Here is a 27,777-nt window from a genome sequence, read left to right on the forward strand (position 1 = left end):
TTGATTTGATCAATGATCAGCTTAGACCAGATCAGATTAGATTTGATCAGATCAAAAAATTTGATCTGTTTAGAACTGTTCAGACTTTCAATCTGATCGGATCAGATCGTGACAGTTCTTGGAAATCTTGGATCCAAAAAAAATAAAATTTATCTTTTCCCTTTTTTTGATGATGGCACTTCGTTTGTATTTAGTTTGTATCTTTCTTTAGTTTGTGAATTACTGAGGTCAGGGTCATTCTTTGAGCTGATAGCTGATAGTCAAATTGCATTATTGATAACACACCATAACAAACACATCTCACTCGATTCTAATTTCTAATTTCTACCTATTCTTGTTCAATTAATTTTAAAATTTTCGGTATTCTGTAGCAGTTTATAGTTTAGTCTAACATTAAATTCAATGCTAACTTTAACGAAATCCTGCTGGTTTTCCCGCCAAAAGGTCGTCATGTCGAAAAGACCTCATAACTCAGATCATCGCAAGCAGAAGAAAAGAAGTGAGTGTGAAATCAATCATTTCTTAAAATCAGTATTTGAATTCTCGAGCGGTTGTACGACTCGATGATGATGATAGACCTAACTTGGAGAAATCGATAGCATACTGCGTCGGCTAAGTGCGGAAAGGTGCCTCGTGAAATTCGTTACTTGATACCTGTGTAAAACTGCCTTTCCACACTGAGCGCCATCTATCAGTCCAAGTTCAAATCTAAAGGCATCTTAGGTGATGGGAAGGGTGCCTTGAGGTAACATAACTTTTGGTTTGAACATTTGGACTGATAGATGGTGCTCAGAGTGGAAAGACCGTTTTACACAGGTGTCAAGTAACGAATTTCACGAGGCACCTTTCCGCACTAAGCCGACGATAGGTAACTGTGACTTTTCAATTTTTGCAGGAAAAGAAACATCATTCTCTATAGACAAAGAAGAACTCTGTCGAAAGGCCAGTGAACTGCTGGTACACAGTCGAAGAATTGTAACGTTAAAGATGATCGAGAAATTAATAACTGCTATGGTTACATTGTGAGTATCAATTAGTATACATATTTTTTGAAATCAACGTAACGTTAACCGTTGTGTATAGTTTTAGGGATCGCGATTGGATGGAAACTAGTTCCTCAGAGAGTTCTACAAACGATACCATGGAGAGCCAAAAATGCAGTAGCGTCGACCAGATGGGAGAGGATGACGATAAAAAACGGCCAAGCAATTTACTAGACGAAGAACATAATAGTATGTTGAAAAAACTCGAAGATTACAATAGATGGTTGATAAATGGAGAAGATGAAGGTATACACAAACTCTTTGTTGGATATTTTTTGAACGTGTTAGCTAATTTGTAATTCTTTTTTTCAGCGCACGACCTTTCCAGCGACGATCGAGTTCAACTAAGCACTGAGTTGTGTTACATGATCCGCAACTGTACTGATTATAAACTGCTACAAATTATCGCAGCTGTGATAATGTACCTCGAGTGAAAGTCTGATTCGCTTTAATCAAAAGTACGAAGACTAGTTCGAAAATTAATTTCTTAATAATGACTTTTTTTTTATATTGTGATGAAATAATTTACGTGTTCCTTTTAAAGTGTATTTTCCCCATTTTCTAATAGTGATATTTTTTTATTCGAATATAAAGTTAATTTCACATTTTTTTACATAGTCAGAAGTCTTTCTTTTTATTCTAACATCGAATTTACGTACAAATTGTTCCATAATCAGCGAGAACCGCTAGCAATTGATTCGACGATCGAAGATAATTCCAGAAGGTCTCTGGTACTTCATTCAAAATCAGATATGGTCAAACTATCGTCAGCAGTTGCTTGAATATCCAAGTGACTGAGGACTTGATCACATCATCTATTTCGACTGGTTGGTGACTTCTTGATGGATCCAATCTGACTTGATCTCACCAGACCAGATTTAATCAGAACTAGTCAGATAAAAAATTGTGATAGGATTAGGTCTGTTCAAATCTGATCACATCCTGATGTTTCTTGGATCCAATCTGACCAGACCAGATTCAATCAGATCTGGTCGGATCAAAATTTCTGATCGGATTAGATCTGTTCAAACCTGATCAGATCAAATTTGTTCAGAACTAATGGATCTGATTCCAGTTTGATCTGATCAGATCAAAAATTTTGATCGGTTTAGAACTGTTCTGACTTCAAATCTGATCGGATCAGATCGTGACATTTCTTGGATCCAATCTAACTTGATCTGACCAGACCAGATTTTCATCAGAACTGATCAGATCATACATTCTGATTCTGATGTACATCTGTGTATCGTGCAAGATTGATCGTATTAAATCTGATCAGATCGAATAGATTCTCTTTAAGGAAGTCTCAACACAAAAGAAACTATTACCAAGAATTATTTGCACATTATACCATGAAAATAATAACAACGAAATTTGTAGGTAAATCTCTTTAATACGACTCGAGTTCGATGATAGGAGAAAATCCGAGCACAGAATTAATATGATTTCTAATATTCGTGATTGAATGTGGTTGAAATTTGTTATCACTTCGTAACAATTCCGCTTCTTCGGTGAAAAATGCTGAAACACACAAAGCACAGATAACTCATGACAGCTAATTACTCGGCATTTAAAGCGGGAGGGGGGGGGGTGTGGAGGAAGAATCTATATAATTATTACTTTTGGTAGCATCGTCTTTGACGATTTGTAGTAAATGAAATAGCAGCATTTCGTATTCTATGGAACAATTAGCTATGTGAATATGGAACTGGTCATCTTGCCATTTGAATTGTTTGAATATGCGAGGACATCGTTTGATAGACGAATTAAGCAATAATTTCTCCGTCGACGTTAAATCTAAAGGGGAAAAAAAGAGATCAGATCAGTTCTTTATAAACATTGATCTACCGATGGATAAATTTCAGCGGTATTATTCGACTTACTTCGATCCTCACTCCATTCGACGCAATGTAACATAATTCTTATCGTTATTTGCTCTAAAGTTGGAAGACATTCGCATAGTTTAGGATCGGTTTGATTTTCCATCCACCTGATACGTCGTGAACACGCAGTGGTCATTTTGACTAGCCACGTTGTGAATACGTTAATAAAATAAGGCGACTTTTCGATTATTTCTATATGAGCGCATAATACTTGAAGGGCACATGTATCTGTAACAAAAATACGTCATTCGATAAAATCGACAGATAAATTTCAATATCACAAGAGGCAAAAAAAGCCTACCAACGAATAAAGAGCACTGAATCAATCTCACCTTGGGAAAATGAAAAACTAGTGAAATTCTCCGAAAATGTATCAGCAGCTGCAAAAAAAAAGAAAAAAATGATTTCGTCACTGAAATTAATACAAAACGAAAGCGTTGAAATTTCATTACCTACCTGATCTGTGACATAATTGATCAGAAACACCGAACCGAGCACTCGAGTTTAAAAAATTAACAATATATCGCACAGCAACAAATCCAGGCAACGAGAATAATATTTTTTTCAATATATTCGCCAGATGAGTTATACTGAAAGCGAATAAAATGAATTTAATTCGTAGTCTGATCCTTATTTTGACTAGAGAAGTAGGTAATTACTCACTGTCTATCGCCTAAAATATTGGAGCTATGACGAGCACAAAATATATAAGAAAAATACAATATGGAAGAATAAACGCCTTCGAATTGATTGGATTTTTTCTGAAAATTAATCAAATATGTCAATTTAGGTACAAAAAGTGAATTTAAATTCTAAATTAAAGGATGTCCTATGCACTTTACATACCTGAAGAGCAATTTCACCGACGATTTTGTCCAGCAATTCGATAAGATCGGAGATATATTCAGTTTGCTCGGAATCTCTACTAGATTAGGTCCATTGATATGATTGAAACATGAAAAAATTGAAAGAAATTTCTCAGATTAAACATTCGTACTTAGGATTGGTCTTAAAGGACGAGATTTACCTGCTATCGTAAGATCTATTCACTCTCACAGCCATCCTACTCAAAAGCGACTCTTCAACTTGAATTAATTTCGCTAACATCGCTATAGTTTGACGAACTGCGACTGCTGTTTCTTCAGAGAACCATTTCCTAAACAGATCGAAATGAATGTTATAATCTGATTCGTCATCAACTCAAGAATCTTCAGTATTTCGAAACTTACGCATTCGTTAGAAGCAAACATGTTTTAACATCACAGTCTTTTCGAGTCTTCGATAAAACAAACACTCTCGAGTTTCTCGATGAGAATTTGTGTATATCTTTTTCATCAGAGACGACCAATTCTCTCAGAAAGGTGGATAGTTCTTCACGACTTTTCGACATCACCTGTTAATTAAATCACGTTTGGTTTTAATTAAAACAATGTAGGTATTCGCGAACGTTGAGAAACAAAAATAGAATTTCCTTACCAAGGCTATTAATTCTTTCGCACTCGGTTTATCAAAAGAAGTAAATCCGCACAATTTCAATAGGCAATAATTTAAAAATAAAGCGAAACTATTTCCTGAAACAAATTCACAAAATATTATTCAGATTATGTTTTTTTCAAGTGAAAGAGCATGGAAATTTTTAATATTTTACCTCTGTCGATTTGAAGACTGAGATTTACTTCGTTTACATTAAATGCACGTGGTACGAGTTTAAATAGGATATCGCCTTTATTCAAATGGCCTCCGAAATTAAAAACTTTGCCATCTTTAACCAGACCTTTACCTTGAGTGAACTGGAACCTGTAAAAAAAATAACGAGGTTATTAATTCTATAAATTTTTATACATAAATTAAAAGTACGAGATGGCAGAGTCAATCTAGGAGGAAAAACTGGAGTTGAAATTCAGCTAAGACGACAGTTTGCAAAATTTCTCACCGTTCGTGAAATGAGACATTGCTCACTTTTTGCTGCACCTTTGATGATCTGGGTGTTCTGCATATTTGAGATTTCATTTCAGCTTTCTGAACAAAAAAAAAGAGAATTTCTCATTAAACGTATCAACGATTCGAGGATTTTTTTCATTACTTAAAACTACAACAATTTACTTGAAATTCCAGTTCAGTCTGTTTGCCTCGTAACTGTTTGTTGAGATTTTCTATCAGTTCATTTTTAGCGTCCAGTTGATTTTTGAATTCTTTGGTAATTCTGCTGTTTTCCATTCGTAAATTCGTTACCTATTCGCAATGAAAACGAACAGATTAAAGGGAGATATCAACACAGAAACAGCATTTCAACGATATAAAAATTTTACCAACTTCTCCTTGCTTCGTTTGTAGCTTTTGTTCAAGTTCTTCGTAATTATTCGTACGTTGAGGATGGGCTGAAAAATTCTGCGTTTGAATCGGTCTGGACATCTAATAAAACATAACAGCTAATTAATTATCCCATTGATACATCAGGGCAGAAAATAAACACTCGAAAACTAACCTGAAACTGAGATAGGGCCTGTGATTCGATCTGTTGCATAACATCATCATCCAAACACAAATCATCATCACCCCATAATTCGTCATCGTTTTTTTGATTGCGGGAAGTTGTAGCGATCTCTCGATCTAGGCGTATTTTTTTACTCGGCTGCCCTCTTGACATTTTGCTCGATTTCTAAAATCAAACATTCCTTAGTGTTTTGCTTATCTTTAATTCGAATTTACCCAAAATCATACTCACAATTCACCATTTAATTAAACGAATCGGTCAATATTACGGTGGCATCTCACAGCTCCAGATGTTCATTAGTGTCTTCTCGAGCAAGCTAACCAAATTTTAGACTGTACTTATAGTAAATCATCTAATTTCCGACGTGAAAGGTGAAAAAAATGCTCGAATTGAATGTATTTTGGCCAAAAGGATCCAGCGAGCAGGCAGATGGAACAGAACGATGATCTGAAAGAAACAGAAACTATCAGTTTGAGTTGAGATTATTCGATGTACTGTTCGGTTGAATATTCTAATTAAACTAATTTTAATTAAAAATTAATTTAAATACTTACAAATTGAGTTTTTCCCGCTTCTCTGGTCAAAAAATGTATCACTTTTTGTTTATCAAAATTTTATCACTGTTTTCATCAGTGTAGCCATCGATGGTATTTTTCAGTTTTTAAGGTAGTTTAACATCTGGCAACACTGAGTAGCCATGATTTTTATTTTTTTTTTAATTTTCCGAGAAATCCGAGTCTTCTTCATCTAATTTCATCCTTTTTTCTTCGAGTTTATTTTGCAGATTTTATCGAATTTCTGAAACCATCTTGGCAGATCTCAGCATCCCCAACACTACAGCAGCTTTTGCCGGAAGATCATCGTCCATTTATTGAGAAGTAGCAGAAACTCATCGTCAACTCCATCGTGTCGCCTTGTTGAAGCATCATTTCTGGAATTATTCACCATTAAAGTTTCTACTCGAGATATCTGGTACGCGGTCACTTCCATAAGTAATTTTCTCTGAAATTTTAACTTTCACTTTCGCTATTTTGAAAAAATGTTCAATTTATATTTTTTACCTATGGCAATGACTTTCGCTGTCGTTTGAAAAGAGTGGGGTTGTGGATGTGGTGAATTATGTCGGACCGAGGAAGTGCTGATGAGCGACCTCAGGACCAAAGTAAGAATCCTTTGAATATTTAGAAATTACCTCGAGCCTTTTCACTGTCCTCATTATCATCTAAAATCGCATCGCTAATATCCTTTCGCTCAACGTAGACCATATTTTCGCGAAATATAGTTCACCAATATGGCCGACTCCGTAATCTCGAGTACCTTCTTTTTACATATATTGGTCGAAGTTCGATGTCAGCATTTAGAAATGCTGAAAATCGTCTTCACCCTTATCACATACGTAACGATATTTTAAAATAACTCCGTAGCTAGCCCGTCCCATCGTATATGGAGCTTCTTTGTATTTATCAATACCAAGTTTATATAACATAAGCGTCTTATCGATGTATATAATTCGACGAAAGCTGCGAATTTTAGACCAGCAGCTTTGCGAAGCTTATGTTTTTGCAAGTTTACTAGTTTAGATTTTCACCAGTTCGTAATACCAGTGGGTAAAAAAAACTGGTCGTAGAAAGGCGTATATATATTACGTATAGTGTAATTCGATTCGTTGTTTAACAATTAATGCTTGAAAAGTTTTGTAGTCGTTAGGTATACTTTATAGTAGTCGAACTTTCGAAACTTGCAGAATTTTTCAGCACTAAAGTACTATCATATTGCTTTATTTCGTAGTATTATTATACTCGAGTTTATCTCTCAACAGTTGATGTGGCCTCGATTTCCCATATCTATGCTGAAATCTGAAGTAATTCTAGGTATAATGTACATTATGTAGTTTGATTTCTATCTCAGATTACTCGACAATTTGAGTGAAAATGTCGCCTATTCATTTTAGGCCCACTGTATAATTAATTCTTAGATGTATTAAAAGTTTGAGTCGTTATTTTGTGATTTTTTTGCCCATTTGATAATTTTCCCCCTTGTTGTTTCAGGACCACAAAATGGAGGTGCTTCTAGATCCAACAGTGGCCGAACAAACTCTGACTATAATTCAGGTAACAAATCATTCTCCCTAGTTTCTATTTCTCATGTCAGTTGGTTCATTTCGTATCGATTATGGTACATTAGTGTATGGTCTCCTCTCGTATGAGTCGTGTGCTATATTCATATACCCAAGTGTGCCTACTTACCTACCTATCTTTTGAGATACTCCACTGAGCAATGGTCATTTTGAGGACCACTTTTATGTGCATGTTTTTCCCTCCTGGTATCCGTCGTTTAATATTTTTATTAGCTTGTCGAGTGATGCGGAGGTCTAAGATTGCCAGTATTGACGTGAATATCCTCAAATCATCATCTTCCTTACATCATCTCACCTGGTTCTAGTTCATTTGTCATCCCAACGTAATGTTTGTGGCTCATTAATCTATTAGGCTTCTCTCTAAGATGGATTTTTGGGTCATTCAGTGGCCTTATTACTATAGGTACAGTCTGTATATGGCTAGAGTATCACCTATGTGAGCTTATGTTTGTGGATGAATACTGATGGAATTTGGATTTTGGTCAGTGATAGCTTCAAAAAATGACGAAATTAAGTAAGATATTCTGTTTGATTGAATGTAGGAATATTGAAGTATGATTGACCAATCAGATTGGGCGACTTTCGTATGCTGTTTGGTTGTTTGTGAGTGAATCTCTGAAATCTTCTCTGTTTCGAGAGGTCTTTTCAATATGCCTAGGTTTACGTACGTTTAGTTTGTGAAACGTTTTTCATTTTTGTTGTCGAGAATGTGTCCAAAATAGTTTTTTTCTTGAGCAATCACCTGTTCCTTCAGTTTGACTGCTAGGCAACATATTCATCTAATATTTTATTTCATTTTTTTAGTTCTAGAGAAGTTTCTCAATTACATCTACCATTGATTGGAAGGAACATATGTTTTGAAAATTTAGAATCCAAAGTTCCAACTGTTTTTATGCATTTTTTTTAATTCTTGGAAACTTTTTAAAGATTATCGTTGCAAGCAAATTTTTATTTATAAATTTGTCAAAAATGGAAAAATTTTGTAGTTGAGAATTTTCATGCAAATTATTTCAACTAAAAATGTGTAAAAAGTGGTTAAAGCCCAAATTCTTAAACAAAAAAAAAAAAAAATCCAAAAATGACTAACAGGTTGCTAGTGATTGAAATAATCCTGGAACTTGTCCTGTAGAAATTTTTCCTCGTCAAATTTATTCATCGAAAAACTGTTTATGAAGAGGTAATGATTGAAGTTTCTGTAATATTCATTCGACAAGTACCTACTTGATTTTGGACAATTTTTTTAAAATTTAGGCCAAAACGGTGTTTAGTCGAGTAAGCTTGAAAATTTTTGAATTTTTTCTAAAATTAATTCTACCTTGTTGAAGTTGATGAAATTGTGATAGGTGATCCTAAGCATGTACTTATCTAATTCGAAAATTTTCTACAATTGATTTTTTTGATTTATGTATCGTTCAACTATTTTTCAGTGTGGTAGGATTTTTGTCAGTTCGAAATCTTCCTTTGTCTATTATCTCTTCCTTCTCCTTGATAATTTTTAATGAGAAGATGAAAAAGTATATTCGATATAGAAAATATTTGGAAAATTCTATGGTTGAGTTCCTTCAATAAGGTTGAGATGAAAATTTAGTGTTCAAAATATATTTAAGTAGATTTAATCCAGAAAAAAGGCCTCATTTTTAGTCACATTTGAATTACAATCACAGTATTTAGAGACACACAATTTTGGAGTTCGTAATAAAAGTATTTTTTGCTCATTTGCTGGACCAAATTTTTCAAAAATCGTTTCAAAAATGTTGAAAAACGCACTTTTTTTACTCTATCAGAAGTGGCCTTCAAACCAGAGAGAGTATAATTCATGATATGTAAGATGACCAGAGTTGCAGCTGCTCAATTTCAAATTTCTAAATTTTATGGAATTTTGTAAGAGAATATTTGGGTCTTAAAATACATTTATTAGTATTTTTTTTCACTCGTGTCAAAAGTTGCTCTCCGAAGGCGATTGTGATTAGACTAGAATATGATCCGCTTATTTAATAGTTTATAGACTAGATAGGTACTGAAATCAAAAAGAATTTTAATTTTTTTTTCTCTCTAGAGGGCTCAAGAATGAATCTGCTAAATTACTGGTTTCGAAATTTTAGTGCACTTCTGAAAAAAATTTGGGCTCAAAAATACTCCTTCTCTCGTTTGCGTTTGAAGTGGACGTCTAAAGTGATTGATAGTTGAAAAATTACCCAGAAAAAAGATTCTCAAGGTCGCAGCAGATCAGTTGCACATTTCCACATTTTACTTTGAATTTTTTTGTAAAAATTTGAAACTAAAAATGTACTTTTTTCCCAAGGTTGAAAGTGGATTCCATAAAACATCTTACAAGGAGGACTTCCCAACCGATAGACAATTTTTTAAACCGAACAAACATATCTCTTGCCAAAATTTCATCTGCTAAAGTGCATTTTTCGATTTTTGGTAAATTTAAAAAAAATTACTTTTTGGGTCAAAAATGTGAAAAAATCAAAATTCTACCAAATTGACCTAGAAAACTGAAATTTGTCATATACCTTATTTTTGACCCCTCAAATCGATTGGAAGCGATTTCGAGCGGTTTTGAGCAATTCTGGAGCCTCCAGCAGATTTCTAAAAATTGAAATTTCCACAAAATTTTACCAAATGAAGTTGGAAACCTTAAATTTACTTTATACTCTTATTTTCCACATGCCGAGTCGATCGAAGGTGGTTTCAAGCCGTTCTGGAGCCTCCAGTTTTATTTTGAAAAATCCAGATTTCCAAAAAGTGCCATAAACAATGTCAAAATTGACTTGAATTTGGGTCAAAAATTTGAAAAAATCAAAATTCTACCAAATTGACCTAGAAAACTGAAATTTTGACATACCTTATTTTTGACCCAGATTTTTAAAAATTGAAATTTTTATAAAATTGTACCAAATGAACTTGGAAATGTTAATTACTTTATAGATACTCTTATTTTCCACATGCCGAGTCGATCGAAGGTGGTTTCAAGCCTTTCTGGAGCCTCCAGTCATAATCTGAAAAATCCATATTTCCAAAAAGTGCCATAAACAACGTCAAAATTGACTTGAATTTGGGTCAAAAATGTGAAAAAATCAAAATTCTACCAAATTGACCTAGAAAACTGAAATTTAACATATACCTCATTTTTGACCACTCAAATCGATTGGAAACGGTTTCAAGCAGTTTTGAGCAATTCTGGAGCCTCCAGCAGATTTTTAAAAATTGAAATTTCCATAAAATTTTACCAAATGAAGTTGGAATTCTAAAATTTACTTTATACTATTATTTTCCACATGCCGAGTCGATCGAAGGTGGTTTCAAGCCGTTCTGGAGCCTCCAGTTATATTTTGAAAAATCCTGATTTCCAAAAAGTGCCATAAAAAACGTCAAAATTGACTTAAGCGCGTATTAATACGAATAATGCTTGTTAATGATCCAATTACTCGCTATTTTTCTGATTTCTGCTGGTTCGATGTTCAAAATTAGGTTTATGACTTCATTGGGTAAAATTTTGTGTGGAAATTCCAACTTTCAATAATCTGCTGAAGGCACCAAAATCGTTCAAAACGGTTCAAACTTGTTTTCAATCAATTTGTGAGAGGGAGCTGGAGGGGGGATTGAAAATATAGTACATGCCAAATTTCAGCTTTTTTGGCTGATGTGACGGAATTTTGATGGTTTTTTTTGGCACAAATTTTGAGTAGGTATCTATTAGAAAATTTTCAAAAAGCGAAAAAATACCCTCGCTCGAGCCCTTTGATATTTTTTGGCTGGTGAAGTATTTTTGCTTGCTCTTTCAATTCAGTATTGTCATATTCGAAAATTTTTTCGCCAGTTCGTGTATACCTCCCTTTTTAGTAGTTGAAATATGACCTTGTGAGAGCTTTTCCAGAATTATAGCCGTCCAGTGCTCATTTGAGGTTTTAGTACCGGATTTTTTTTTTGAAAAAACTTTGGTTCAAAAATTAATTTTTTTCTCTTTCAAGTTTTTTTTTTTTTTTTTTTTTTTTGAAAAAATGTACTTTTTGAAATACATTTAAATAATCCAATTGGATGTTTTCATCAATTTATCAATTTTTGGACCCTCTTAGAAAATTTGAATCTCAAAGGGATCCTCTTTTTTTGTTATAGAGGGGGGGGGGGGGAAGAAACATATCTGAAATTTTTATTTCGTCAATTTTTCACAACTTTCCACAATTTGTCAGATACTAATTGTACGGTTTAGGAAATTTTGGAATATTTCCCCTCGAATTTTAGTAATTTGCAACTGTGGTCCTGACCTTTTAACAAAATAATGCCTCTTTTGCAAAATTTGTTCGTTTGTGCTCATTTTTTCATCCATCTTGTGATACTTTTCAAAAAAAGAAGTCAATATTCGACCAAATTTATACCACTTTCTACAATTTTGACAAATTTTCATTCGATTTTGAAAATAGTATTCAACCTAAATAATACATATTTTAATACGTTAGCAATTTTGGCAAGATTTTACTCGTAGGTACTTCGAGATATTTCATAATTCATGAAGCTGTGGTCATTTTTGAATGTTTTTATATCATTCACAAATTTTTCAATGACCTTTTTTTTTATTCATTTGAGGAATTTTAAGATACGTATTTTCTATTTTGCACAATTTTTGCGACGTTTCATCCCACTAATTTTTTCATTTTTGGGAAATCGTCGTTCAATTTTGGGAATTTTTGGTCAACTTTTGATGATTTCAATTTTCAATACTTATTTTTAAGCGTTTTCTGTAAAATTTCGTCTAAATTTTGAGATACTTATTTGATCGTCCAGCTTTCTAGGTCATCCCCAATACTTTTAAATTGGAAAACACCTTATTTTACCCCAATTTTCGAGTTTTTCCTCCTATGGCCCAGGAAGCTGAAATTTGGATATGTTGATCACAATGGGCCATGCGGATACTGACCAATGGTACGATTTTGGACCATTTTCATCCATTTGGGGCCATATTATGCCAAGAAATGACCTTTCTGTAATTTTCAACTTTGACCCTCCTCACTCCAGGGGTCAACTCTAGCTCCCAAAAGAATCCCAGTCCCCAAGTTTGACTTTATTTGGTCAGTTAGAACAGGTTCCAAGTCCCAAGTCATGAAATGTAAAATTATTAAAATCACGTCACCTTATGACCTTAATGGGTCATAGCACCACCTCCCCTTGGGGCTAGGAAGTTGGTCGAATAGCTCATTTAATAGGTATTTGAGACGAGATGAAATGATCATTGAGCTCATTCCACTCAAAAGCTGATATTTTAGAAGTTTTTGACAAAAAACTGATTTTGAGGGTCTTTGATCCACTGTGGAGGGGGAGGTTTAGCTCCCAAGGTAGGGGTGGGGGATTTTAGTATGGTATTCACTACACAACCCTAGACAATATTCGCCAAAAAATCCTTTGGTCGCAATTATATTTGGGTTCGCCCATTTTTTCCACCATTTGACTGGGCTAAACATTATCTGAAGCTTTGAATATCTTAGCTTGCGAGAAATGACCAACACAATGAAATATCGTCGAACTGCATTTTAGCAACATTAGTCTTACGTGTCGAAACACGTGGTGCTAAAATATGTAGCTCCATGCTATGAGCGGACGTACGTAAACGTATGCATCTCCTTGCCTCGCGAATCGCGTTCAGTTTTTCAGTATTCGTCATCGAGCCTCGAAACCCTCTTCATCTCCGCCACCATATTCATTCGTCTTTCGCATTCGCACATGATAACGTGGTATTACTAATCGAATCGAGACGATCAAAATTATTCATCCATCGGCTCTGTCGGTACTCTACATTAACATTATATACTCTACAGCTTAGCTGATTTTACCGTACCGTATAATAACGACGTGGTGCTGTATCGTATCGTATCCCATCGTACGGTTTCTTTCGGTATTTTCGCGTCGGAAATAGGAAACCGGTTACACTTATGAGCCTAAGGTTAGCTGTTCGCCTTAACGTCTTGGCTGCTGGCTCGCGGTCTACTTGGTGTTTTCGAACGTGTCCAGACATCCGAGCTTCAAGTTGAAAATTTTTCAACCGGCATCAACATTCAACAGTTGTGTGAATTGGAGTTGAAGTTCGCGATCGTCTGTCTGTAGCGTTCGCCGAGCGTGTCGTCGCCTCACGTATAAGTATACATATTATCGGTGTGGGTGGCTGCTGCGGAGCACCCAGTCAACTTGTTTCGTGGTACGTCGTCGAATCGAATTGCGCGATTATGATTTGTGCTTGTGCTGTCGGTTAATCGGGTCAGCTGCGAATCTGAATCGTCCAACACAAGAGGAGAGATGTTAGTGCAAGACGAAGCCGATAAAACCATCCTCGGCGCGAGTCGAGTCGCCGATCATACAGATGGCTACATCGATGATGATATAGTCGCGAATGAAACCAAAACCCTAACCCAAGATACAGTTAGCAGCGATGATAACAAAAACTGGTGGAATCGTGGTCGTATACAGTACTGGCAACCGGCAGGTTTGATTATGGTTTACACGTTTGTCCATAACCTTAGTCAATTTTTCCAATCAACAGTCTCTAATGCGAGTATGAGGGAGCTAATTTGTCTGATTGGTGTTTGGTGGTTGTGGCTGGTATGATCAGGTGGATCAGATGTATGAGTGGGTGTCCATTTGATAGTTTATGCCCTTCTTAGGCAGTTATTTTCATCCTGGCATGTAATCTAGTGTGAAAATCGGTGTACCTGACCTACGAATACGTTGCGATGGTGGTGACTCATGCAGGATGTCTCATTCGAGTCTCGTTTTTTAAAGTAGGTACTCGAAGTCTGAAATTATTGCCTCGTTTTTCAAGAAATTCAACTGATTGATCAATGATTACCTTACAGAAGATGAACAATTTTCTTGAATTTTTTAAAACTGAGCCAAGTATGAAATCTTATGTTCCAAATTGACTTTAGAAGTGCTTCCAGTTTTCTCCTTAAGGTACCTGGAGGAAAAGTTCAATCAATATCAAATACAGTTGTGTAAAATATCAAGTTTTTCAACATTTTTATCATGCTTTTGCACTGAAAAACATTCCAAAGCTCTGAAACTGCATGAATATTGATTATGGTTTTGAAAAGTTCGAAGTTTTGGTTTTCTACTTGGTTAGCTACTGTTTTGAGAAAATATTGCTTGTGGTTTTGATTTTCCTATTTTGATAGGGAAGAGATTTTGTGCATTGGCTTGTAGTTTTTTCATTTGGAGACATTGGATCTGTGCATAATTAATTTACAACCAGTAAAAAATGGCATTTTCTATAAAACTTATTCAGATTTTTTAATTAGCAATAGTTTTATTTTTGGCATTGAGAAATTTTTAATGACCAAAAAAATAAAGGTTTTGGTTTTTCCTTGATTCTTTCATTATGGAAATGCAAAAATCATAAAAATCGCCAAAAAGTATTGAAATATGGAAGAAATTTGCCAAAATGGCATGAAAAAATGTTGAAAACCAGTGAAATATGACCAAAAAATAATATTGGTAAAATTTGCAAAAGTGCTAGAAAAAGTGTTGAAAAAGTGTTAAAATGAGGCAAAAACACTCAAAAAAGCTTGTTGAATCAAAATTATTACTCAACATCACCAAAAAGTGATAATTATTTTGTAAAATTTAACAGGATTGAGCCAGAATCACATGAATTTGTTGGAAAATTTTTCAACTTATCTTGATGTTGAGACTTTGAAAAAATTTCTGAAAGTGAGAATCATCAATAAGTGGATGTTTCAATAAAAGTTGTCAAAATTTTCCAAAATTGTAGGTTATGGTTGAAAAATTCTAATCTAAATCAATAATCATTTCTGTTATGGTTATGGTTACAGTTTTTGGCTCATTTTAATGGTTAAACCCCATTTTTGTTAAAAATTACAATGAAATGAGACAGCTTGAATCACTGTTAGAGACAATACTGTACGGATGGTCTATGCGCATGCGCAGTATGGACCCCTGAAAATTCACTCTCAATCGTGAAGTTTTCCCAACTAGCTCAGTCCTTATTATCTGTATTACATGTATACTGCATAGTCAAAGGATGTTGTAATGACAAATGACCCTAAATATTTAAAAATCAGCATTTCTGGCGTTTTTAACGGGTTTTGTCACTGCATTGACTTTTTATCTCAGAAAAGCACAAGATGCATGAAATGCCTTTGTTAATTGAAGACTCGATATTCATGATTCTGTTGTAATTCTGAGCCACTCATGTCTCAAGACTCTGAGCTCAGTTCTCAGGAAGGAACTTTCTTCAACTTGTGATTCAAAGTAGACTTGCTAGATGACTCCAGAACCCTGAGTATACTATGTTGATCTTGCTTGTGGAGGCCTGAGGAATGAAATATTTGGACAAGGCTCACTACTAGATGGTTCCAGGGAACACTGAGTATGTCATGTTGACCTTACTCAAGAAGGCCTGACGAAGTCAGGAATGAAATATTTGAACAATATCAGGATGTCTACTGGCTGAAAAAACTACAAATTTTCAAGGGGAAAAAAATTCAAAACAAACAGAGACTGGAAGCTGAAAAATTAAGCTCAGCTTTTCACTTTTAGCTTCTGATGAAAATTATAAAGCTTTTGGCTGGCTTTGGCTATCAAATTTATAAAGCTTAGCTTTCTTTTAGTTTCCAAAAATCTTGAAAATCTTGACTTTTTACGCAGGCTTGTAGGACCACTCAGGTTTTGCGGTTGCTCCAAAATCAAGGTCCTAGTTTGGAGCTTTCAAACGGTCCGGTCTGGTCATTTGGTTCTGCATTTTTTGCCTTTGTAGGTTGGTCCAGTCCAGTCCTGACCAGAAATTTTCATTGTGGTCGAGTCAGCCCAGGTCCAAAAAACGGTCTTTATTTTTCAGAAGGAAAAAAGCTTCCCTAACACATGAGTTGAAAAATGGGATTTTTACTTTCAAAACATTGAAACTTCGAAAGAAATTAAATCACAATGGAAATTTATTTGAAATAGGCATCTAAAATGGCATTATAAATATTGAAAATTGGACATAACTGAAGTCCAAACCACAGTCATTGGTCCAATTTTTTAAAAAGGTCTTCGGTCTCTGTCTGTCCCTGTTATTTTTTCTGAAAAGAGTCATCTGTTCGGTTAATATTTACATAAATTTTTTTTAGAGGTCTAAAGTCTGGTCTGGTCCACTCGGTCTTGTGTGCATTTTTGGGTCCAGTTGTGGTCATCAGTCCAGTTTTTTTGTCCGGTCCGACAAGCCTGTTTTTACCGATTTTAGCTTTTTGCTTTCAGTTGCTTCTGTCCTCGGGTTTTGTATTTTTGATTTTCATATTATTTTTTCAATAGATTTGTAACAATTTGATACTAAAGGCCAATTTTGTAATTTTAAATTAAGTAATGATTATTATTTCAAAATATTGTGGCCGAATTTGAAATTTTGCACACTTAAGCTCAAAACTGAACAAAACACAATAAATACATTGAAATACAGTAAAAAACTGTTGGAACTTCAAGAAAGCTAGAAAAATAAAGCTTTCGACTTTCAAATTTATAAAGCTTAGCTTTCTTTTAGTTTCCAAAATTTTTGAAAATATCGACTTTTTATGGCTTTTAGTTTTTTTGGAACTGCAAGAAAGGTAGAAAAACGAAGATTTTGGCTTTCAAATTTATAAAGCTTAGCTTTCTTTTAGCTTCCAAAAATCTTTAAAATATCGGGTTTTTACGGCTTTTAGCTTTTTGCTTTCAGTTGCTTCATCTGTTCTCTGATTTTGAATTTTTGATTTTTATATTTTTTCAATAGATTTTTACCAATTTGATACAATATTTTGTTAAGTAATGGTAATAATTTCAAGATATTGTGGCCAAATTTGAAATTTTGCACACTAAAGCTGAAAACTGAGCAAATACAATAAATATATACATTAAAATACAGTAAAAAACCGTTGGAACTGCAAGAAAGCTGGAAAAATATAGCTTTTGGCCTTCAAATTTATAAAGCTTAGCTTTCTTGTATCTTCCAAAAATCTTTAAAATATCGGGTTTTAACGGCTTTTAGCTGTTTGCTTTCAACTGCTAGCTGTTTCTGGTCTCTGAGCACAAAATTGGAAAATGCCCTAAAAATTACAAAAAATCCATCAAAAATGTACAAAATTTACAAAATTTACAAAATTTTGGAAGGATTTTTAAAATGAAAAAAAAAAAAATCAAAAATGAAGAAAACCCGCATTTTAAAAATTTTTTTACATCAACTTTTTTCTACCAAAGATAAGTGAATTATGAATATTGTCACATTTTCATAGTGGTATATGTTCAAAAAAAGGCATGAAACTGTTTTTTGGATTTGGTAGACATCCTGATAAATGTACCTACTGGATTACTTCAAAACACTGAGTGGGTTTGCCAAGTTCATCTTGCCCATTGAGGTATGAGAAATGAAATATTTAACCAAGGCTTACCAGATCACCCCAGAACACTTGGGAGTTTATCTGGATGTGCAAATAAACAGCTCTGAGCCAAGCTGATCTCAAATTGCATCAGAAAATTAGAAAGCACAGACTGAGAGAGCATATTGTATCAAGACATCTGTACATCCACATACTTACTCATTGAGATTGACATTCTCAGCTCAGCAAAGAGGCACTGAGTAATTATTACGAAATCGTATATTATGCCTCAAATAAGGCGTAATAATGGGCATTTACCATCCGCATCCGGCTCCGGTACCTGCGGCAACTGATACTGAATCATACAGTAAAATGTAAACCGGTCAACCTAAACTTAGTTACTCACTACTCTATACCTAGCTGTACTAATGTACCCACTGTAGTGAATTATATGTACAATGCACGTAATTCTAATTACGTACCCCCGTCTCTGTTGTATCTCTCTCTACCAACCTACCTTGTTGTACATTTGCATCTAGATGTACAAACATATTGCTCGGATCGTGTACCACAACCACTGCCGCCTTGCTAGCTACAACATAATCTCGAATATTATCAATGGAATGGAATGGATAGCTGACGTCATTGTTGCTGCGATGACACAGCGATCCCGTTCAATGGCATCGGTCTCTGTCTCTCCTGTACCATCGTCCATCTGCTCATTCTACTGGTTTTTAGTTCTGTCCTTGTCGGCGTAAAATACATCTACTTGAAAAATGGTGGCGGTAAATGGTTTGTAAGAGAAGGGGTACGAATGTTGGCGCTGAGTGTATGTGGTGGTATGGTACTCGTACAATGTCTATGTATGATGAAGTTATGATTTTAAGGTGTCAGGTACCTACGAGTACATTACAATGTAGATGTATGTACGTAGATAGGCATACTCGAATAATGCACAGCGCTGGTGTTTTGGCCAATACGTACAGCCGTACGGCCGGAATTTAAAGACGAAAAATACGTACAGACGAGTTTTGCTTTTTGCATCATTTCCTGGAATCGATGACGCCAATTTGATTCGCGAAATTCAATGACGTTGACACCGTGAACGCGACCGACGTGACCATTATTGCTGAAGACGTTACGATACGTTACGCGTTAGTCATATCGTTTTTACCATTACTCATCGCTGCTTTGCTACGGCTGCTTAGTGCTTATGCTACGAGTACGAAGTGAAGAAGTGATAATGTACAAACCGACTTTCCATTTCCAAGTACTCAGTACCGAGTACCTTCTTCTAAGACGATGACGAATCATTGTTGCTCCTCCTGTTGCACTTTGTACTCTTCTTAATGTACACTATAGTGTATTACGTAGAAAGATGATACGAGTTGATAGGGTTTAGTTTAGGTACTAGTATGTTTATTATATTGGGCAGCAGCTGATGATGTTCCCCATGTTCGTCTTGTCCGTGTCTATGGGTGTTGCTGGCGGTCATTGGCGTTGTGCAATGGTCAATGAGGATACCGTGTGTGGGTCCCCTGATGAAAGAGATAGGCTGGTGGAATTAATCCCCGGTATGGGTTTTAATAAAGTTATGAGAATAAATCTAGGGTCATTGGAAAGAGAATGCATCTTGGTTTATTGGAATTTCAAATTTTGAGAGTTTAGCTGAAATTTTTTCTTGTGTTGTGGAGCTTTTGAGAGATATTTTTTAGGATGAAGTATACGAGTAAGTTGGACTTGGCATGAGAGACGATTTTTTGAGTTTGAAAATGAAAAAGCTACGAGTACTATTAGATTTTTGATAAATCAAATTTGGGCCAAAAATGTGAAAAAAATCAAAATTTTACCGAATTGACCAAAAAAGCTGAAGTTAGTTGTGTACTTTTTTTTAGACCCTCAAAATAGATTGGAGATGATTTCGAACCGTTTTGAACTGTTCTGGACCCTTTGGAAGATTTTTGAAAATTGAAATTTCCACAAAATTTTACTCAATGAAGTTGGAAAGCTAATATACCTCAATTCCAACATGCTGAGTAGATTGAAGGTAGTTTCAAGGCGTTTTAGAGCCTCCTGCCATATATTAAAAATTCCAGATTTCTAAAAAGTGCCACAAAAACTTCAAAATTAACTTGACCCATTATACAATACTTTTCCAAAAACCAGTTACTGCTGGTTCAAAACTGTATTTTGGAAATTTGGAATTACCAAAATATTGCTGGAGACTCCAGGGCTTGAAACCATTACTTCGTGGAAATTTTAATTTTCAAGAATGTACCTACTAGAAGCTCCAGAACTGCTCTAAACGGTTCGAACCCGTTTTCAATCAATTCAGGTGGTCAAGAACAGGGTGTGTACTAAATTGTAGATTTCTTGGTCAATTTGGTAAATTTTTGATTTTTTCACATTTTTGATCTAAATTTTGATTTTTGAAGTTACCAAAAATCGAAAAATGCACTTTAGCATCTTAAATTTTGATTGTGAAGGTTTTAATGTTGTTTTTTTTTTAATCAAATTTTTTACAAATTTGTACCTATGTACCTACATGATGCGTCCCTCAAAAAAAAATTCATTATTTCCAGTAACTTGTAAATAACCTTTTTAGGTTAGGAACAGAAATAAATGGTATAGTATTAAAAAAAATCTAACCAGCAGCAGGGGATGAAACTGGTGATGAAATTGTTTTATGGTACCAAAAATCTTTTTTCATTAATTTTAAACCGCTCTAATTTATAGTAATTCATTACCGAAATTTTAGAACATCTCACCCAAAATCATTTTCACAAAATCTATTCATGTTTGGTTAGTATTTATAGGCTAGATTTGGTGTTCTATCAAAAGGGTTTGAATGAGGGTGACCTTGACCCAAAATTTACAAATTTTTAAAAAGGCTGTAGAAGGATACAATTGTCCAAAAAAAAAAAAAAAATGAAAATACAAATCAATTGAAAAAAATTTATAAAAGTTGTGGGACATACCCCCCCTCCCAAAAAAGTCAGCATTTCGGAGGGAAGGGGAGGGGAGGGAATTGGGAGGATTTTAGTTCTTTTGCTTTGTTTTACCTTATTAAAACTTGGGAGACTCTAAAATCCTTAAATTATTGATGTAGGTGTCTGAAATTTGTGATGGACGATTTGGAAGACTCCTTGGATTAGCTTTTTAGGACTACTGACTTTTCAGCCCCTCTCCCCACCCTCATCCAGTCACAATCTGCATTGTTTTCAATGGTTTTTCATTTTGTGGTATTTCTGGAGCTTCCCTTGCAGGCTTGAAAATGGTCATGTACATCTGAAGAGTGCTCTTAATGTGTTTTTTTGGTAGTTTTAACTTTTCAGCCCCTCGTACCCCTTTTCCAGCTTGAAAAATTTTGGGGTTTTGCGCATTTCGCAATCATTTTTAATTTTGTATCATCGTTAGAGCCATCCAAAATTGACCTAAGAGGTTGAGATTTGGTTTGTAAATTTGAAAGGTACCTGCTCTAAAATTCTAAATGTGTCTTTTGAAGTTTCTAAATTTTCAAACCCCCTCCCCCCTTCCCACTTATCACTCTCTCCTATTAACAAAATGATGTGTTTTTGGTCTGTTTTCCATGAATGTTTTTAAAAACTGAAATTTGGCAGGGGTATCTGGAGGGTGCTCAAAATTTCCTTTTTTTTGAGGAGGGAGGGAGGGAGGGAGGAAGGAGGGTTAACGTTGACTTAGAACTTGAAAGATTGAAATTTGATTAAGTAAATTTGGAATGCAGCGTAGGTGTACCATTCAAAGCTTTTCACTTTTCACCCCCCTCCCCCTTCCAGTAACAACAAATTTTTTTAATGAGAGTTTTAATTTTAACTAACAAGGGAACCTCTTGAGGTGCCACACTCCGATTTGAACGGGACCGCGATTTTTGGAAAGAGCATAGTCTAAAACCCCCAAAACCAAATTTTCAGCTGCCCAAGTTCATTTTTTGATTTTTGGCGAATTTTTAAAAATTCAAAATTGACTGTTTTTGGCGATTTATGCTTTTTTTTTAAAAAAAAGTACGTACTTGATCAATAAAAATGGTCAAAATAAGTCCCAAAACTAATATTAATAATCCAAATTTCAGCATTTCCAGCCATTCTGGAGCCTCCAGCGCGATTTTTCAATTTCTCCAGAATTTTGAATTTGCTCCAGAAGGCGTGAATATGAAGTTGGGCAGCCAAAAACCGAGTTGTATATTACACTCGACCTGTTTAACGAGTTTATCCACATTTGAGCCGATTTTGGGAGTGACACCTCAAGAGTGGTTTTTTGACCAGCTTTTTTCATAATTAAAAAATCCAAAAAATAACCGTTTGTGCGGAAATTTTTGGAATTTTCGCGAATCGCTGTATTTCTTCAAGAACTAACCCCCGGAGCGCAAATTCTACCATTTCCAGCCGTTTTGGACCGAGAGTAACACCTCAAAAAACCACCCTTGAGGGTGTCACTCCCAAAATCGGCTCAAATGTGGATAAACTCGTTAAACAAGTCGAGTATAATACACAACTCGATTTTTAGCTGTCCAACTTCTCATATTCACGCCTTCTGGAGCAAATTCAAAATTCTGAAGAAATTGACAAATCGCGCTGGAGGCTCCAGAATGGCTGAAAATGGTGAAATTTGGATTTGGGTAATTAATATTAGTTTTGGGACTTATTTTGACCATTTTTATTGATCAAATACGTACTTTTTAAAAAAAGCATAAATTGCCAAAAACAGTCAATTTTGAATTTTCAAAAATTCGCCAAAAATCGAAAAATGAACTTGGGCAGCTGAAAATTCGGTTTTGGGAGTTTTAGACTATGCTCTTTCCAAAAATCGCGGTCCCATTCAAATCGGAGTGTGACACCTCAAAAGGTTCCCTTGTAAGTAGAAATGTCATTTGAAAGTTTTGACTTTTCAACCCATCTCTGCACCCTTCCAGCTGCAGAAAAGTGTAGTTTTTCAATTTTATATCATTGCTGGAGCCTCCTCAAACTGACCTGGGAAGCTGAAATTTGGGATTTATATTTGGAGGGTGTCTTAGATATGCTATTGAGAGCTTGTGATTTTTCAAGCGAACCCTGGCCCCTCGTTTTCTGCAAGAAAGTGTAGTTTATGGGGCTTTTTCAATAGTTTTAAATTTTGTATCATCTTTGGAGCCTCTCTTAAATGACTCAGAGAGCTAAGAAGTATTGATTTCCTGTGACATTTTTTGTCGTGAGAAATTTTTATCAAAATGTCAATCCCCTTGCCCATCGATCAATGCCTCCACAGGGTGGATGGGGTTGAACGTTATGGATAAACAGGAAAAGATGAGTGTCTTTCAAGATGGGACTCAAGATTCTTCACTTTTGTTTACTCATAGTTGTATAATCAAATCGACTCTTTAGTCGTATCCACTGGTAATGATTGCTAGAACGTGATTGATGATCTTACGAAATGAACCAACTGACAATTTTAGAAACCCTTTGCACTTTTTTAGTGCCTTAGGCCCTTTTTTATTTACCTACCTTTGTAATGTTCGTATTCCCTACTAATTCTTTTCTCTTTTTTTTTTTTTGATTACAGGACAGCAACAACAAGAAACAGAACTGGCCACGAAAATGTTACAAATACAACATAAAAGATTCTATTTGGATGTGAAACAAAACAGAAGAGGTCGTTTCATCAAAGTGGCCGAGGTGCGAATTGTAGCATAGCTCTATTCTCGTACGAGTACCCTATACATATATTTTGGTCAAATTTAATTTCGATATTTTAATTTGTTTTAGGTGACGCTGGATGGGAGACGAAATCAGATATTTCTCACCCTTTCGACGGCGGCCGAATTTCGTGATAATCTGAATTTATTTAGCGAATTTTATTCTAGCTTGGGTGAGTTTTCACATTACTTTTCATAAAAGAAGGCTATTGCGCATGCGCAATACATGAATATTGTGTCTGCGCATGCGCAGTGCATACTTGGTTTGTCTGCGCATGCGCAGCACATACTTTGTTTATCTGCGCATGCGCAGCACATACTTTGTTTATCTGCGCATGCGCAGCACGTTCTTTATTCGTCTGCGCATGCGCACCACGAGTATAATATGCTTATGTAATATCTCTTTCTAATGCGACTCTTATGCTGTTTTAGGACCTCCGAATCCGGACCACGTCCCCGAAGACGGTAAACTGAAATCTGAAGTCATAATAAAAGACAACCGACGTTATTATTTAGATTTAAAAGAAAATACACGCGGAAGGTTCCTCAGGGTAGGGGTAATATCTTTTTAATATTCGTATGTAGGTATAACCTTATCTCTATAGCTATCGCGTTGACGTTTCAAGTGTGTAAATTTTTGTTAAGTGTAACTGTAAATATACCATTAGCGAAAAATCGATATCGCAAGTACGTACGTCTGTCTATACGATATGTCAATTCACAATATTCGATTTTTCTCGTGTTCCGACAGGTATCGCAAACTATCCTGCGAGGCGGACCTCGTTCGCATGTCGCGATTCCAGCGCAAGGTATGATCGAATTTCGAGATGCGTTGACAGATCTATTAGAAGAATTCGGTACCGACGATGGCGGTTTTAAAGGAGAGTTACCAGAAGGAAGACATATGCGTGTCGATAATAAAAATTTCTACTTCGACATCGGTCAAAATAACCGCGGAGTTTATATGCGTATTTCAGAAGTACGTATTCTCATTAAGTATAAGTTTAATATTGTTTCGTTTCGTTGGCTAATTAATTGTCAAAAAATCACAAACGTCATTTTAGAAAAAAATTAATTCGTTTAACGGAATTTGGAATTTTTGCAATGTGAGGAGAAGGGAAGGGAGGGGGAGGGGTTCACATTTTGCTCCTCAGAATGTCTCAAAAATGAGTCTGGATATTTAGAATTTTCAAATTTCACGACTCAACGAACAAATAAGCTATTTTTTCAACTACTAATCTGTATTTTTATTCTCCAATCCAGGTAAAGACAAATTTTCGGACAGCGATAACGGTACCCGAAAAATCGTGGGCTCGTTTTCGCGATTATTTTGCTGATTATTGCGATAAGATGAAAGAAAATGCGCAGAAAGATACGGCCTCGACTGGAGATGCCGCTGGTTCCAGTTCTGCCTAAAAAATCATTACCATTAGACGGTTTCTTTTCTCTTTTTTCTCTTTTTTTTTCTTTCGTTATTTACTTTTTCCTTTTTTTTCGTTTGTTTTTTTTTCTTTGTAAATTTTTTTAAGTTCATTATTTAAACGAATAATTTTACGATTGTTATAATCCGAAAAAGATAATTAGAAAAACAAAACAAAACAAAATGAATGTGAAAAAATCTGCCAGATTATGAAGTTTATGACGCGTATACTTATATACGATTTTTTTGCGGTGTACTAAAAAGAAAAAGAGGAAACGTTACAACTTTTTTTTTGTTTTCTATCAACATCTCTTAAATATGTTTTTTTCGTTCTCTTGTTTTTAATAACCAAAATCGAAACCGATGGTGCTTTGAAAAATTATGTATGTACCGGTACCTACGTTTTTTTCCTTCTCACGTTGTGTCGCGATAATTCCACTTATAGAATATTACAATATTATAATACCTACTACGCCAAAAATACACACGATTGCTTGATTTTTTTTTTGTAAATTAACGGAAAAGGAAATAATTTGTAATCGTAATCATAATAATAATGATAATGATAATATCTAATAATAACAATAACGATAATAATAATGGTTAATAATTCGTCTATACATAGGAGTAGAAGTATTAGTAATACTTGGTAGTAGTTTCGTATAAAAGTTCGATAAGAAAAGAAGAAAATTCCAATATAAGGGATACATTTTGTTTTATTTTGTTTTATTTTATGATTATTTTTTTTGTTAATTGCGTTATTTTTACGTTTTGAATTCTTTTTTTTTCTTTTCTTTTCTTGTACGTTTGTTTGTTGATTGGTGATTGGTTTATTTCGTTTATTTCTTTTTTTTTTGGTTTTGACTTAGTGTTTAACTAGAACGGTTGGCTTACGTATTTTTTCTCTGTTCTTACCATTTAAAATAACCTACCACTGTTAATTTATATATATTTATTATAAATGTATTTAGTTGATGTACTATTTTTCTTAATAACGCTTTAAAGTGTGTAACGAAAACAAACAAACATTTGCCCGCGTGTATAATTTTTTTTTTTTGATTTATTATTTATTTATTTATTTTTCGATTTCGATTTATTTCTTCTTTCTAGAACACTCTTCTGTCGTGAGAGTTTTTTTCTTTTTCGTATCTGTTTATTAGTATTACGTTTTCTTTTTTTTTTTGGAGCGAGTCTCCGATGAATTAATTACCGAACCTCACCCTTCATTTTTTTTTGTTTCTTTTCTTTTCGTTTCTGTTCGATGAATTTTTATCGCCGATATTGGGCGTTTATTTGTTTATTACCTATTTATTATTTATTTATTTATTCATTCATACATTCATTTCAGTCAATTTATCGTTTTTTTTTCTCTTATTTTGTTTTCTGTTGAGATTCGTCATAGACGATGATAGCTAAAATACTGTAAATTGAGCACTTGTTAATTATTTGAATAATTTGTAATATTATATATTGTTAATTCATACATTGTATTCGTAGCTGTAGTAAAACTGAATGAAAAAGAAAGGAAAAAATCGCGCGCGCACGTTCACCATCATTGTTAATTATATTTAATATAATTTTGTGCGAATCAAATTCTTTTTTTCTTTCCCCATTTTCCTTTTTTTTTCGTATATAATTATATAGCCGACTCCTTCGAAATACTTCCTCCATTTTTATTTCGTGTTTATCATATGATCCAACCTGGTGGTAGAAAGATGAATAGTCGCTCTAGGGACCAAAATTTATTGGAGGCTCGAGTGTCGTTAAATATGATTTTTCATCCTGTTACCGTCCATATATTTTGTCGCTTGAAAGTTGGGACAGATTTTGTTTTGTTGTGTTGTTAGATGAGGTATTATAGTTTTACCAGTGATGTGTTTTACGTAAAGAGTGAGCCCGATGTTAACCACACTCGTATACCTATTTAGTATTTACTCGATAGAATTATTCCTCTATTCGAATTCGTGGAAATGTAGCAACCTTTGATCCTTTTCCACTCAGTCTTTCTTCAACTTTACGTGTACTTGTAGGTGATTTGAAAACCGTAACCGGACTTGTGAATGTGTGTGTAGCTCTCCTTGTGACAGTTGTTTTAAAATTATTACTCCATCCATCGTTTAAAACGATTTTAATTTATACGTATTTTTTCCTTTTTTCTTCTCGTTATAATTTTTTTCTTTCTCTTTCCAATATTTTAGAATAATAACGAACGTCAGTTCTAAAAATTTTATTCTCGTTTAACCGTAGATTTGTATTCGTAGAATGTTGAAATCTGTTCTGTTTGATGTTTGTAGTTACAGTTTGCAAAGTTTAATTCGAACGTTGTTTCAATAGTGCATTTTTTTTTTTTTGCGTTGATAATTACTGCCATTTTACTAATCGAAAATGTTTAATTGGTTTAATTTATACGTACGTTTATTTGTTCAATTGTTCTTATATTGTACGAGTACCTACTACGTATGTAATTTTAGTAAAGCATCAAGAAATTATGGTTATTTTTTGTTTTTTGGTTTTGTTTTGTTTTTACCTACCTATCGATGTTTTAGTTTGGGTTTTTCTTCTCTGTCCCTCTGTTTTTTTGTTCGGTCCAGTTCGAGTTCGTGTAATTTGACTGGTTTTTGATTCGTTAGTTCTTTTCTTCGAACGTTTTTTTTTTACCAATGTATTCGAAGAAATGATCGAGAATCGAGATCGGGAATATTATACGCGAATATTTGGCTAAATTGTATCGCAAACTGGTGCACATTGTACGTTGAACAAACTCGTTCGTACCA

General features: G+C 34.6%; 3 protein-coding genes across 9 annotated transcripts; 2 read left to right on the forward strand and 1 right to left on the reverse strand.

The window, feature by feature from the left end:
* The first annotated feature begins 187 nt into the window (after positions 1–187).
* On the forward strand, positions 188–1,667 carry LOC135844406 (uncharacterized). Of its 2 annotated transcripts, none has more exons than XM_065362608.1 (4): positions 188–499; positions 896–1,022; positions 1,084–1,284; positions 1,354–1,667. In XM_065362608.1, exons 1-4 carry the CDS (start codon positions 403–405, stop codon positions 1,475–1,477), a joined length of 549 nt encoding a protein of 182 aa, XP_065218680.1. In that variant the 5' UTR covers positions 188–402; the 3' UTR covers positions 1,478–1,667. The 2 variants fall into 2 exon arrangements, with proteins under 2 accessions (XP_065218680.1, XP_065218679.1); XM_065362607.1 differs by having other exon boundaries at positions 202–499; positions 1,084–1,289; positions 1,356–1,667.
* Positions 1,668–2,416: 749 nt separating this feature from the next.
* LOC135844403 (uncharacterized) lies at positions 2,417–6,101 on the reverse strand. 3 transcript variants are annotated; one of them, XM_065362600.1, is made up of 17 exons: positions 5,975–6,101; positions 5,652–5,867; positions 5,412–5,585; positions 5,240–5,338; positions 5,030–5,158; positions 4,860–4,945; positions 4,575–4,723; positions 4,403–4,497; positions 4,156–4,319; positions 3,954–4,082; positions 3,773–3,848; positions 3,590–3,687; positions 3,383–3,516; positions 3,259–3,306; positions 2,927–3,154; positions 2,664–2,840; positions 2,417–2,564 (listed from the first exon to the last, which is right to left on the reverse strand). In XM_065362600.1, exons 3-17 carry the CDS (start codon positions 5,571–5,573, stop codon positions 2,434–2,436), a joined length of 1,905 nt encoding a protein of 634 aa, XP_065218672.1. In that variant the 5' UTR covers positions 5,574–5,585; positions 5,652–5,867; positions 5,975–6,101; the 3' UTR covers positions 2,417–2,433. The 3 variants fall into 3 exon arrangements, with proteins under 3 accessions (XP_065218672.1, XP_065218670.1, XP_065218671.1); XM_065362598.1 differs by having other exon boundaries at positions 3,773–3,851; XM_065362599.1 differs by having other exon boundaries at positions 3,773–3,851; positions 5,652–5,883; positions 5,975–6,046.
* An 86-nt stretch (positions 6,102–6,187) lies between these two features.
* Pur-alpha (Purine-rich binding protein-alpha) lies at positions 6,188–27,498 on the forward strand. Of its 4 annotated transcripts, XM_065362605.1 has the most exons (8): positions 6,188–6,392; positions 6,515–6,582; positions 7,469–7,531; positions 23,451–23,563; positions 23,654–23,756; positions 24,016–24,140; positions 24,335–24,562; positions 24,847–26,596. In XM_065362605.1, exons 2-8 carry the CDS (start codon positions 6,540–6,542, stop codon positions 24,997–24,999), a joined length of 828 nt encoding a protein of 275 aa, XP_065218677.1. In that variant the 5' UTR covers positions 6,188–6,392; positions 6,515–6,539; the 3' UTR covers positions 25,000–26,596. The 4 variants fall into 4 exon arrangements, with proteins under 4 accessions (XP_065218677.1, XP_065218676.1, XP_065218674.1 ...); XM_065362604.1 differs by lacking the exon at positions 6,188–6,392 and having other exon boundaries at positions 6,435–6,582; XM_065362602.1 differs by lacking the exons at positions 6,188–6,392; positions 6,515–6,582; positions 7,469–7,531 and adding an exon at positions 13,365–14,035 and having other exon boundaries at positions 24,847–27,498.
* The last annotated feature ends 279 nt before the right edge of the window (positions 27,499–27,777 follow it).

Source organism: Planococcus citri, chromosome 4 (genome assembly GCF_950023065.1).
Source record: "Planococcus citri chromosome 4, ihPlaCitr1.1, whole genome shotgun sequence".
Taxonomy (NCBI): Eukaryota; Metazoa; Arthropoda; class Insecta; order Hemiptera; family Pseudococcidae; genus Planococcus; species Planococcus citri.

Excerpts from the sequence above, each read along its gene's own strand:
- LOC135844406 (XM_065362607.1), top strand. The coding sequence starts at position 403 with ATGCTAACTTTAACGAAATCCTGCTGGTTTTCCCGCCAAAAGGTCGTC. Across the intron at positions 1,023-1,083 it reads ATAACTGCTATGGTTACATT|TTTTAGGGATCGCGATTGGA; the intron begins GTGAGTATCAAT and ends CGTTGTGTATAG. Across the intron at positions 1,290-1,355 it reads GATAAATGGAGAAGATGAAG|CGCACGACCTTTCCAGCGAC; the intron begins GTATACACAAAC and ends TCTTTTTTTCAG.
- LOC135844403 (XM_065362598.1), bottom strand. The coding sequence starts at position 5,573 with ATGTCAAGAGGGCAGCCGAGTAAAAAAATACGCCTAGATCGAGAGATC. Across the intron at positions 3,517-3,589 it reads AATATTTTAGGCGATAGACA|TATAACTCATCTGGCGAATA; the intron begins GTGAGTAATTAC and ends ATTCGCTTTCAG. Across the intron at positions 3,155-3,258 it reads TAGTTTTTCATTTTCCCAAG|ATACATGTGCCCTTCAAGTA; the intron begins GTGAGATTGATT and ends TTTTTGTTACAG.
- Pur-alpha (XM_065362602.1), top strand. The coding sequence starts at position 13,849 with ATGTTAGTGCAAGACGAAGCCGATAAAACCATCCTCGGCGCGAGTCGA. Across the intron at positions 24,141-24,334 it reads GAAGGTTCCTCAGGGTAGGG|GTATCGCAAACTATCCTGCG; the intron begins GTAATATCTTTT and ends GTGTTCCGACAG. Across the intron at positions 24,563-24,846 it reads TTTATATGCGTATTTCAGAA|GTAAAGACAAATTTTCGGAC; the intron begins GTACGTATTCTC and ends TCTCCAATCCAG.